General features: G+C 39.3%; 1 protein-coding gene across 7 annotated transcripts in view; it reads right to left on the reverse strand.

Annotated features, from left to right (window-relative positions):
• kirrel3b (kirre like nephrin family adhesion molecule 3b) overlaps window positions 1-13,107 on the reverse strand; it is a 199,505-nt gene that overhangs the window by 23,268 nt on the left and 163,130 nt on the right. For all 7 annotated transcript variants that reach the window (XM_079873360.1, XM_079873358.1, XM_079873355.1 and 4 more), the window contains exons 6-9: window positions 11,821-11,926; window positions 1,987-2,135; window positions 1,551-1,678; window positions 709-835 (exon numbers count right to left, since the gene is read on the reverse strand). In XM_079873360.1, the coding sequence (XP_079729486.1) occupies window positions 709-835; window positions 1,551-1,678; window positions 1,987-2,135; window positions 11,821-11,926 (510 nt within the window). The remainder of the gene's footprint in view (window positions 1-708; window positions 836-1,550; window positions 1,679-1,986; window positions 2,136-11,820; window positions 11,927-13,107) is intronic.

The following is a 13,107-nucleotide window of genomic DNA, read 5'->3' on the forward strand; positions in this document are numbered from 1 at the left end:
CTTGATGAAAGTGGATGTCATCTGTAATTTCTATAATTTCCTGCATTCTCTGTAGGTCTAGAATGAATGTCTCACTTTGCATATTAATACTATCAGTCATAACAGTTCTTTATTGATTTTCTTTCATTTCACAGCACCAAACTGCATTAGTGATTCTAAACTTGCAGAGGAATCATTCAATGCAAACACAATTGTCACTTTGGCTGAACTTCTCTTATTTTCCTCTCACGTCAAAGCCGTAGCCCATGGCAAATAGCTTCGGAGAGAAAGGAGCTTTTAAAAGACGTGTTGGATTTTGCGAATGAAAGCTGTTGTGCGGCTAATGCATGCCGCCTGAATTTCAAGCGGCCGTAATGAAGTCATTTATCTGAGAGTAGCCAGTCTCCCGCTATTCTCCTGTGTTCATTAGCCTGTCACAGCCTAAGAAACAGCTCCTCATGCAATTCTTACTGAATATAATCAGCATTAGTCCATAGAAACAGCAGACCGAAGAGTAAACATCAAACTTCTGTCTCAGAGTCAATATGAATGCCAAAATAGGTCTAATTCATTTAGCTGTCACCTGGATTTTCAATTGCTTGCACCTTATTTACTTACACATGTTCCAAACGGGGATGTTTGCAACCGTCAAACACAAAGTGACACACCTTATACCTGCTAGTCAAACTCTCATTAGCCATGCACCTTTTAGAAGAGAGTCAAACTTACCATTTACGGTGAGAGAGACTTCCTTCTCGGCCGCTCCAACGCGAGGCACCACCGCACGGCACACATACTTCCCAGCATCCTCTTGCCTGACGGATTTCAGTGTCAGGATGTTCTCATTGCTTAGCACCTGCAGTCAAAAGTCAAAGATCAAAACGTTAAAAAGGAGTGCAAAGGGAGCTGGCCAGAGTCAAAACGAATCAGGACGGATGGGCAGCTAAGCTTAGAAAAGGGCCTTCTTCTCAATTATTAAAATCCAATTTGGGTCAGATGAGGAGGACCATGTGAACATGGGAGATGGTAGGTGACAGTCAACCGGGAGAGAAATAAGACCGGTCGGTTTCCCCCAATGTCTGTGCCAGCAAACGGACGTATCCCAAACTGAGGCACTATCCGTCTGCATGCAATGGGATTGCATGGAAACTTAAAAATCCTGACGTTTGCCATCGGGGTACAGCTGTAAACACTATGTGCCATCATGTCCTTGAAATATTAACGTCTTTTTTTAAAAATTCAATGATTTTTTTTTTTTTTTTTTCTATTCAGTTCCTGAGCTGTTCAGGAATAAAAGCCAATGTATTAATAGATCAAAAGGTTTTTATATCAATGATATCATATTGAACTTTAAAATGAATGGATGAAAAGCTAAAAACTAGATTTTTCATGTCTGCTTGATCTCTTCTTCTTTACAAAGATGAGATGTTGTCTGAACATCAATGTTCTATTAATGTAGCTAGAATGAAAAATGGGATGGTTGCTGTAAGAGAACTGTGTGCTTGCTTCAAAAGATTGATCTTGCAGTAGGGTTAAAGGGCAATGTCCAACAACAATGTCTAGCAACTTACCACCCCAGAGCCCCTTTTCATCCATACAATAGTTAAAGAGGGATTTCCGGTCCAGGCACAGTTAAACACAGCATCTGATCCTAGGTCAACCTGTAAAGACTGGGGCTCTGCAGCCATCCGAGGTCCAACTGGAGAAAAACAGACCAGGTTATAAGATCTACTCAGAGAGGTCACATTTGCAAGCTTGTTTTAATATGAGATTGAAGGAAGCTGAGAATTATAGTCTCTTAGAGGTGTCCAATCCTGCTCACGGTGGGTCAAATTCCTGCAGAGTTTTGATCCAATGCTAATTTAACACACCTGGACCTGCTAATCGAGGTGTTTAGGATTACCAGAAGTGTGCATGTATGTTGGAGAAAGTGGAAAGTCTCTGCAGAAACGTGGTCCTCCAGGATGGTTTGGACACCTCTGTTATGAACAAACAGAAAGAACTCACAGTAGACATCCACGTTTCGACTAATGTTGGTGCTCCCGAGTGGGTTAGTGACCTCACAGGAAACTGGCTCTGTGAAAAACGAGTGGTCCACTACGACCTCATAAGTGTCTCCTGAAACCTCCTTTATCACGCTTCCTCCTTTTGCCCACCTACAAGCAGTAGAAAGTGATTATTACAAGTATTAGTACTAAACAAAAGTTAATGATGAACCACACAAAAGTCAGTGTACTTGATGGTTTCATATATTTCATTTAGCATTGAATGACAAAATGTTGCAGGATGTCATTAAAGGGATATTTCACCGCTGGAAAGATGAATGTGTATTTAAATTGGGTCATTTATGTAGTAGAAATGGGAAATTATTTTAGAAGTTGGAGCTTTCTAGACTGAGAAAAGCCAGAAAATGTATTTTTGGCTCATGTGGATGAAAGACAACAACTCCCAGAATGCACTTGCTTCGCTACCCTACGAGGACACTCCCAAGCCACGCCCACCGGTTACAGAGGGCAGTATCGGAAGAAATGATATAGCTAGGCTACTAGTCGACTCGAAACTGAAAAGACACTGTTTTATCGTGAGATCCCCCTATGGGCGGGTTGAACACATGCGGAACGAGCTCCTACTACTGGCTGTAGTCTCTCGCCTCTGGACAAAAAAGCCTCTGATGACGCAAAATGATGATTTTTTCCAGACACACAATACAGAAATCTCTCGTCTCAGGAGGACATGAGAGAGGGAAACACAGTCATTCGAAAATACTACCGGGTTTCTACTGATACACAGCTTAATGCTAATCGGTGAAGTATCCCTTTAAAGGAGAACTCCGGTCAATTTTAACATTGAGCTCATTTTTGTGTAAATTTGGAGTGCTGTCAGTACAGAGAACAACGACAAAAATCGGTGTTGCCTACACCGTGTTATCCTCTTTTTAAAATTTGCACCCTGTTGACTTCAATGGGGCAAGTTTTAAACCTGCTTTTAGCCTCTTAACATCCTTGATGTGTCATTACAAGTGCACAGGTCATGTGAGTGATTCCTTCAGAGTGAACGCGGGTGAATCTGACTGCAGTAGATGTGCAAGATACACTCTCAGAAAAAAAGGTACAAAAGCTGTCACTGTGGCGGTACCTTTTCAAAAGGTACACCTTTGTACCTAAAGAGTGCATATAAGTCCCTCAAAGGTACATATTGGTACCAAACGTGTACATATTAGTACCTGAATGGTACATATTAGAACCCTTTTGAAGGGTACTGTCCCAGTGACAGCTTTTGTACCTTTTTTTCTGAGAGTGTATGAATAAAAGTGATGTATATTCAGCCAGCGCACATACCTGTATTTACATCCTGTTTTCGGTTGAAGTCCACAGTAATCAATTGTCGAGTTCACGCGCATAGGTTTAGTACGTACGATCATGAGCCCGAACTCGACAATCGACTACTCTGGACTTCATCCGAAAACAGGATGTAAATACAGGTATGTGCGCTGGCTGAAATAACATCATTTTTATTCATATCTTGCACATCTACTGCAGTCAGATTCACGCGTGTTCTGAAGGAATCACCCACATTGGCTGGGAACTTGTAATGACACATCAAGGATGTTAAGAGGCTAAAAGCAGGTTTAAAACTTGCCCCATTGAAGTCAACAGGGTGCACATTTTAAAAAGAGGATAACACGGTGTAGGCAACACCGATTTTTGTCGTTGTTCTCTGTACTGACAGCACTCCAAATTTACAGAAAAATGAGCTCAATGTTCAAATTGACCGGAGTTCTCCTTTAATCTGTACACTTTGCAAACATTATATTAGGGCTACAACAGCTTGTCACTCGATCCTCAAAGGGAAATATTATTTACCCTGCCTAAAAAAGGTTCTTAGTGCCTTAAGGTTACACATTTCTTCTCTTATATGCTCCTTTTAGGGCTAGATAGGGTACAACTTTGTTCTTTTAAGGGTACTGCCCCAGTGACAAGCTGTTGTACCTCTATAGGTAAAACTTTTGCAATTTTGCAAAACATGTAAATGTTCCTTGATCAACGTCCTTATTTAGGGGTGACCAATCCTGCTCCTGTTTAGAGTTTAGCTCCACTCAATAGACATGAAACAGCCAATTAAGGCCTTCAGGATTACTTTAAAAGTCCAGCGTTGGGACAGGTTGTAGCTAAACTCTCAGGAACCAGGATCGGACACCCCTGTCCTTATTTGTCCTGGAACAAACCTTCTGTAAACTAGTCAGATTTAAGGCTTATGTTTAGAGCTGGGTTTGGTGAAACATTCTTATCAATCTAGCATTTCCTTTATAATTGGATAGGTCGTTAAGGGTTAAGAACTGGGTTAGGGATATGTTTTATCAGAATGTTGTTCCAGGTCCAGCAAAAGATTACGAATATGTCGTAATTTGGTAAAACCATTTTAAGTCATTACATCAAACTTCAGTCTTAAATTCCCTTACACTTGAAACCCACATTTATACATTTATAAATTCAAAGCCTTGCTATCTAAGATAATTTGATATGTCCTTAAACTCATTTGTAAAAGTGGTATTATATTTTTAACCCCTTTTAAGCCTATTTTTTTTCCTTTAATGGAACAGAAAGCCATCATCACAAGTCCCTGCCAGATGTACGCTATCACAGGAAAAGAGAAACACAATTTAGAGGTTACCATGGCAATAACAGGAAAACCTGGTGTCTAATCCATTCGCTTCTATCATAGTCATTAATGAGACATGATAGCTGTCTGTCTGTAGGTGGATAGAGAGCGACAGAAAGAAAGACAACCACCCTCTGTGGGAGCCGATGTATCCTGGTTTTGTTTGAGGAAATTACAACACTGTTATATGACAAATCATTGAAGTGAGATTTATCTTGCCTCAGCAAGTTTTTTTTTTGTCTGGATACCAAGTTAACAACACTGAATGGAGCCAGACTGGCAAAAACAAATCCCGAGCCTCTCTCCACATGACACAAACCCCATATACTGTACCAATGAGACTAGATGTTAAGCAATTGTCAGCGCTCTGCATGAGGAACTATTCGTTTATGTAAGAGGAATGGACTTAGTTTCTCCCAAACTGACAAAGTAATGCATATCTATGTCACTTGCTTGGTCTAGTTTGTGGTTCCCTGTTGGCGACTAAGATGGGACACATTTGTACAAGCCAAAGCTAATGGAGAATGGGTGTCACAGCCTGACACTAGGGTACATATTTCAATAAACGAGTATATTCAATGCCAGTTAACTCCTCGCTGTTGAGAAGTATCGCTTTACCAAGCCAGTTTTACATCTCAGTACACTCAAAGCAGCCGGCACTGGTAGAACGGTGCCAAAACTTCACTATTCACCTGCTCTGTGGGAGTGAGCGCACAATTCATTACCTCTGCAACTAACTCATGCCATCTGTGGGGCCTGATAGAGTGTCATTTAAATCATAACAGTCTCCCTCTTGACTAAATTAAAGTAAGGAGGGAGAGCAGTTGTAATTGGCCTAGCTAGTGTGCTTGAGAAGCACTGTGCCATGTTGTTAACATAAGCAGCTTAGAACACAGTCTGCTAAATCTGCACAGGCACACCTGTGCTTCCAAAAATATTCAAATCATTGCAGACGGCTGCGCTTGTCGTCTCCTTCCTCGACGAAATTGTTCTAGGGAAAGGGAATATGCATCACTGTGAAACGTTATATGTATGGGCAATTACAGAAGCAGTCACCTGCTATACGTCTACCAGAGTTTTTCTTTCTTGCAGTAACGTATAAATTACACTTGAAGCTTTTGAAGCTGCTGCTTTGTAATTAGATGAGAAGATTGACTATGCCATAATTTAATTCAGCTTTAAATAGCCTGTTTATTACAGGAGCCTAGGAGGATGATTATCATCTTTTAAGTAACTAGCTTATATTTGTGCGTTAGCTACGTGCATCTTTCATTATAAACTTGTATTCATACAATGTTTTTTTTTTTTTTTTTTTCTGTTTATTCGATCTTGGCTGTGGTCCCTTATGACAACAGCACATCTTTCCTATTCATTTAAATGCAATTTCCTCAAGTCAGAAAAGGGGAAAGCAACTATTATGACACACAATATTTATGGAGCGCTGCCCATACAAGCCTCTTAAATCTTTCTCATGTTTACCAGAATTGTGTCGTTGTAATACTAACAGTTTACATTCAAGCTTGTGTGCTATAAGAATGCTAAGTGTACTTCTTTTTGGCTCTTCACTCAGAACATGTTTTTGTAAAAATATCTATAGATCCATTGTAACTTCTACATTTAGTTTTTGTAATGTCTATTTAATGATTTCTCCATCTTCCACAATAATGCAAAGTCTCACTTGGAAATAAAAAAAACAATATAGCCTATGCAAATAATGTTATTAATTAAATTTAATCAGTGACAAATTGCATATTTAATTCAGTCATTTTTATCCATTTACAGCTCTACCAATAATTCAAACTAGTATTCTGACAACACAAAATGGCAATGTAGAGCAAAGCAGGACTGCATGTTGGTTTTAATCCTATGGGGTGGCAGACTGGGAGGTTTGGCCGGTAGAGAAGACCCAAATGGTGGGTTAGCTTTGCCAGAGCTGAAGGATTCAGCGCTGCACATTGAAAGAGCCAAAACATCCGTGAGCACAGTGGCTCCGCTGGGCTTCGGCCAGGGTCTTCAAAACAGAACAAACATGACCCAACTGAGTGCCTGTGTAAACTTTGGAAAACTCAAAGACTCCTTTATTATTCTGGAGTAGAAGGGTACAGTATCAGGAGGAATCTAATGTTTGGCATTCCTGTAAGTCAATGCTCTAAAAAAACCCCACTAACGACTACAGCAACAACAACAACAATAAAGCGCTTCTTGTGTTTGTTTGTAGGATCTTTTTTGATTGGTAGGAGAGGCATACCCTTGGGGAAAATAAGTACAGAAAACAGTACTTATTATGGAAATAATATACTTCAAAATAATATACTTACAGTAAGTGTGAACTGAATGTAATGTTTTTGGACACTTAATTCATTTATTTACAATTAAATGAAAATGCAAAATTGATATTAAATGCAATTAGTTAAAGAGCAGGACTTAAAGGGATAGTTCACCCAAAAATGCCTATATTATATATTTTAGTCATGAAAATGTACTCTCTTTAAGTATACTTAAGTGGCCTTTTATTTTATTAATGTTATATCTGAAAATAATTCTTTTTTACATATACATTCAGTACATCTAAACACACTTTTTTTCACAAGGGTAGAATAATTGTGTGGTAAACAGCAACACAGATTGGATTTGATAGATCTAATGTTGCAGTTTTCATACTGGGCAAAACTCAAAATTCAGTTTTCATACTGCGCAAAACTCAAAAAGTTTCAAAATTCATCTGTATGCTGACAGGTGCCGGAGATGATGAGGCTGTCTTCTCCATCCTTCTCTCCCAGTCTGATAACGCCACACACACTTTCTAGGTTACAATCAAGCTGCAGCTGTTCACTCCATTATGATACCATCACGACATGGACTCATATTGGCCAATCTAGCAGCCAGCAGGACAGATGCCCGGAGTTTAATTTTCTGTTTTGAGATATCGGCTGCATCTGTTGCTGTTGGTTAGTTTTCCATGTGCTGTTCCCTGGTTGATGAATCATGTCTGGCTGCTTCTAAGAGTCGCTGGGGAGCACGGCCATGGAAAACAAACAACGAAACGGCCCGTATCTGTGTGTGCACATCAAACGCTTGATAAGCAAAGCAAGCAACCCACCATGAAAACCTCTTCATCAGCTATGTCAAAGACATCACTGCAGAGACGCACAACATGGCTTACAGTAACGATCCCCAAAACAGACAACTAACAAGCACAACACACCAAACATAATTCTTATTGTGATAATTGGGGAGTAAATCTGTTTGTTTGTTAGATCAAAGGACATGTTTACTGTTTTCCATTTTTTTTTAATTTTTTTTTAATTTTTTTTTTCTTTTGTCAAACATTGTCAGAGATAGTGAAATAATGGCAAATGAATAAAAAAATAACTAACTAAATATTATTATTAAATATGAAAAAGGTTTAAAAAAATGGACAATACAACATTAATACAACACAAATAGTAGAAACTAAAAACATAAACTAATCTGAAACATATTAGTTCCATAATATATCACAACATGGTTTCAATATAAAGCACCATTTTGCAAGTAGCAGAATACCCCTTTTTTTATACATATATAAAAGAGCCACTGACAAAATATGTCATGTTCAAACTTAAGACACTGTTTTGGGGCAAATGAAGTCCACATCTTTCCTGACTCCCATATCATAAAATGAACCAGAGTGGTAATGATCCATCTCAGTGCACATGACCACTCCTCCCCACACCACATTATGGTGACACCACAATAATAGCATTTCTACGTCTTTAGTCCCTTAATCAATGGCCGACAAAATTACCCCACGTTAATGTCAGGGACATTTCAATGGAGCATGGTACATGAATCCTCCTCAGAAGGCTATCATTAATTCTAACACTCTCTGGCTCTGATATTTTTATTGCTCTCCCACAGTGAAAGTCATCAAAGCGAGCGTCAATCAAGACATTTATTAAATTCACAAGTGAGATGCCACTAAATTCCCTCAGATCAATGTCAGCACTTGCTACGGGGCCCGTAGACACGGACGTGAGAAAGAGGAAATCAGTGCACTGTCCTGAGACGGATAGCATCATATAATTAGAAAGAATATTTCACAAATTCTGATCGCTAATAATATAACGTGTGGAATTCATGGGCCGTTAACATGTTATGCTCGTGATGGAGTGCTTTCAGAAACCCTGGAGTGAAAGAAAACACTGACGCTCCGACTCCTTGCTTCAAGCAAAATCATTCCTTGCTCCGCACAGCTCACATACTCGAAATATTAGCAAATATTACAATAATGAAAAATATTTTCATGTACTGTCAGTGCTGTTTCACCACCCGATTCACTAAATTAACTGTGCAAATTCTGTAAAATCTATTTATCTGTAAAAAATGATGTGGTAAATGCAATTTGCACAATGCAGCATCCTAACTTGCAGGCTATGAAAGATGCAGCAGACTACAGCAAAGTGGCATAGTTTATTGAGACTGTATGGCGTTACACCACGATGGCAATCCAGACACATAAAACAAAGATTATTGGAGTATTTTTTTACATAAAAATACTTTTTCAGTCTTTCAATGTGTTACTTGCCATTTTTTTGTAATTATTTGTCAAATTTACCAGCAATTTCTGAGTGAAAATTTGATTATAAAACAATTTTTTTCAGTGTACCAGATTGGATGGTCACCCGCGGTTACGAGTCTTCCAAAAATATTTTTAATGATATTCGGGTCGCGGTCGGTCAGATCGTTTGAAATAAAGATGCCAATTAAACCTTTGTAATTTATATAGTACTAGACACAATTTTATATGAAATACATAGGCCTACAGTTTTATGACGCACGAGCTCAGTCTGCAGGTAGAGATGGAGGCAAGTGAAAAGGTGAAGACTGGGGAGTGGAAGCTCCGCAAATACACAAATGTTGTGCTTGTGAGAGCTTCAATTGGGCATCCACGTGGCGAAATAGCCTAAGCCTACTAATACAAGTGGGAAATTCTTATTTAGCCTACCTTTTGAATGTTGAGCGTTATTAACTTTTGAATAAATGCTGACGCGGGACAAAATGCCTGATTTCCCAACACGTTGAACTGAGCACTGCCATTGTACCATTTTAATAGGCTACTTTTAAACGCATATAGCTCAGTAATGTCAGTTTTATGTATTTTCTGAGAGGGGGCGGGATTTTTGTTGGGAAAGTCGGGGAAGAGACGCACATTAGACTGGATAAACACATGCAGCATCTTAATTGTTAAGAAAATGAAACGAAATAAATGAATAAATCAAGCCTTTATTACATAACACTAGGCTATATCATACAGCACCCCTAGTTCCTACGTATATGGCCCAATGACGCTACGATGAGCATTTACTACTTTTAAACGCGGGTCAGGAAGCGGGTCGGGTACAATATTATTTTTTTTTTGCGAGTTGCGGGCGGGTTAGTTGAAAACGTCGGTCGGGTGCGGGGGTGTTTATACATTGACCCGCCAACGCTATCTCACGACCAATTCGTACGAATTCGAACGAGTGATAAAAAGTTGGCTAATTCATACGAATTTGTACGATTTGTCTAAACCCACGTGATGGGTAGGTTTAGGGGCGGGGTCAGGGGTAGGTCATTCGTATGAATTCATACGAATTGGGCAATTCGTACAATATGTACGATTTAGCAAAAATCGTACTAATTCATACGAGTGAGGTCGTATGAATTCGTACGAATTGCCGTGAGATCAGGCTGGACCCGCGCATCACTGATGCTTACCAAGGAAACATCCTAACAATGTTTACTGAAAGTTAACTTTGTGAAAACATGTATTTATTGAATAGAAGAAAAGAAAACCTCACATAAAACCTGACGCTATTACAACATTGTTCTGAAGAAAAATAAAACAATAAAATGCCTAAATAAAATATGTGCTCTGCCTGGTGTTTTGTTTGTTTTCTTTTACAGCTTCGCAGTCTCTTTCCTTCCCTCTTCCCTCTCCTTCCCTCTGTCCCTCATCCGCCAGCTATCTTTTGTTTCCTCGAGCTGAATTGAGGATGAATATTACTCCTACATATATTATATTATCAACATCCAATGCCACATACCTCACAGGGATAAAGGAACAAAGAAATCTATCAGATAAAGGACTTAGTTTCAAGAAAAATACAAAATGTCCATGGACAACTGCACTGACTAAAGCTAGAGTTTATAAGTTCTGGAAAAACATTGTCAGGACCTGAAACATATGTAAAGAGCAATAAAGCCTATACTAAATGAAGAGCATTACAGCTTAAGCTCATGTTATTGGTCCTGTCGTTTATAATTAAGATTCTAGCAGCAATATGCATATCCATGAAGAGAAAATAACATGTATGTAAAACAATGTAGGTGGAAAAACAAGATACCATGGTTGACGTGCTGAAGTCTATACAGTCTGTAAATATTTCTGGCCTGAATTGTTAGACTCTGCCATACTATTATGACATTATTTCAATGTAAATAGGTAAGTTATGCCTTTTCTGGTCATCTCACTGAAGCTCAGGTGTGAAAAACAAAACGGCCAAAGTGTGTTCATTCTGCCAAGGCTCTCCTCTGGCCTGATGGGTAATCAAACACAGGCATGTCTGATTCCAGCCTCTGTCATTTAAAAAAAAGGCTAGAAACAACTCGGTTTGCCCACCTACATGTACAACTGTATCACACATCCATTCTATTCCTCAGTACATCTCGAATCACCGCTGTGCAATTCCCTTCACTACTGATTCTACTGCTCTTATTTTTCACCTCGTTTTAAAACCCACACAGAAACGTTCTAACTAATCGTCTCGCTATTGGCCCTCCGCGAGGCCGAGGCTACATCTCACGGAAATAAATAACTTGTATTCCAACCTCTTTCTCATCTGTTTGGAGAGGACAGGAAACATTATTCTTGGATATTGGATCAGTGTATCAGATCCCTGCTTTGATTTGAATGCCTGATGTGGCGCCCTGATCCTTGTCTTGGCTTAGACATACCGAACCGATGCCAGCCAGGATAGTGGATTTCAGTTTTGAGACGGCTCTAAAAATATTTGCAACTAAATGCCAGAGCGTTTCTCTGTGATGCAACACAGTGATGTGCCAGTCAGAAGATAAATGTGAATTATAGTTAGTTCTGTTTGATCCTCATCACAGGGTGTGTTATTATGAAGCACCTACAGTAATGATTTGGCGTCTTACTTGTATTGGGTGACTGGCGGATTAGCTTTTGCTGAGCAATGAAACTTCACCAGGTTTCCCTCCAGGACTGGTTGAGGCTCCACAGAGAGATTCACCAACGGCAAGTCTGCAAGAAGACAAAAGTAATAAAAGAAACTTTTACTATTAATAAAAAAAAAAACACTTTTTCCACAAAAATGCTCAGTAATTTTAAAACAATAGGTGAAGATTTGCTTCAGCTATTATCTGGTCACGTAGGAGCGTCGGAAATAATTGTGAGAGTATTAACTGCGGATCATCAAAAGATGTGAAAATCAGGGAACAAAGCACTAACTAAAGCACCGTGTGTCGACTAAAGAGAGGTATACCTTCTAATCTTTGCAAACGAGAACTAAGTGGAAAAACAGTTTATCATTCAATCATTACAGCTAAAACAAAAAATAGCACTGCATAATGACATTTAAACTGGGATATGAATAACAAACAGATTATGCAAGCAATAGCATAATACCTTTTTCATTTTCATTAACACTTTGCCTACTTTAAATGTTCTTTCTTTTTTTACCACAGTACATAATATTAATGCACAAAAATGAAAAAAACTGGTAGTTCGTAAAGTGGTAGTAGTGTATCTGTCAATGGAGGGACAAAAATATCTCAGATTTCATTCAAATATTTTCATTTTTGTTTTAAATATGAACGAAAGTGTTATGGGTTCGGAAACACATGGGGGTGAGTACGTGATGATATGTTTTTCAGTTTTGGGTGAACTATCCCAATCTTTGTTTAGCATATTTAAATTCAAAATATTACAATTAGATGCAGTAGATGTCCCTCATATGCCTCTAATGCCAAGCTGTATTTTGCACTGCACAACAAAAACAGATTTATGGATCTCCAGGGATGCAAAAAAAAAGAGACCTAATTGTTGTGCTTTTACCAAGAACGGACAGTGGCAAGCGCAGAAGCTAAGCAGCACACATCAGCGATTCAGCATCCACAGGGAGCACAGGCGGGAGAGATAAAGATAGATGAGTAGAGAGAGAAAGGCAAACCGGATCGTCATGCACTTGAGAGCCAGCTATTCTACATACGTGTTCTATTACACTCAAGTTACTCTAATTTAGTCTGCGCTGCCACGGCTGTGTTACAACAACACAGATCAGTGGACCAAAAGAGAACAGGACTGCCTCAGCTGGAGTGCCATCGGGGCACTGCTGCAGTGTGAAGTGTGTGTGTCTCCTGAAGTACAGTGTGTGGCCCACAGGAGCACAGCTGGGCAGAGTGGCATCCCGGCGGTTGGTGCAG

This window comes from Squalius cephalus (assembly GCF_949319135.1).
Source record: "Squalius cephalus genome assembly, chromosome: 6".
In the NCBI taxonomy this organism is placed as follows: domain Eukaryota; kingdom Metazoa; phylum Chordata; class Actinopteri; order Cypriniformes; family Leuciscidae; genus Squalius; species Squalius cephalus.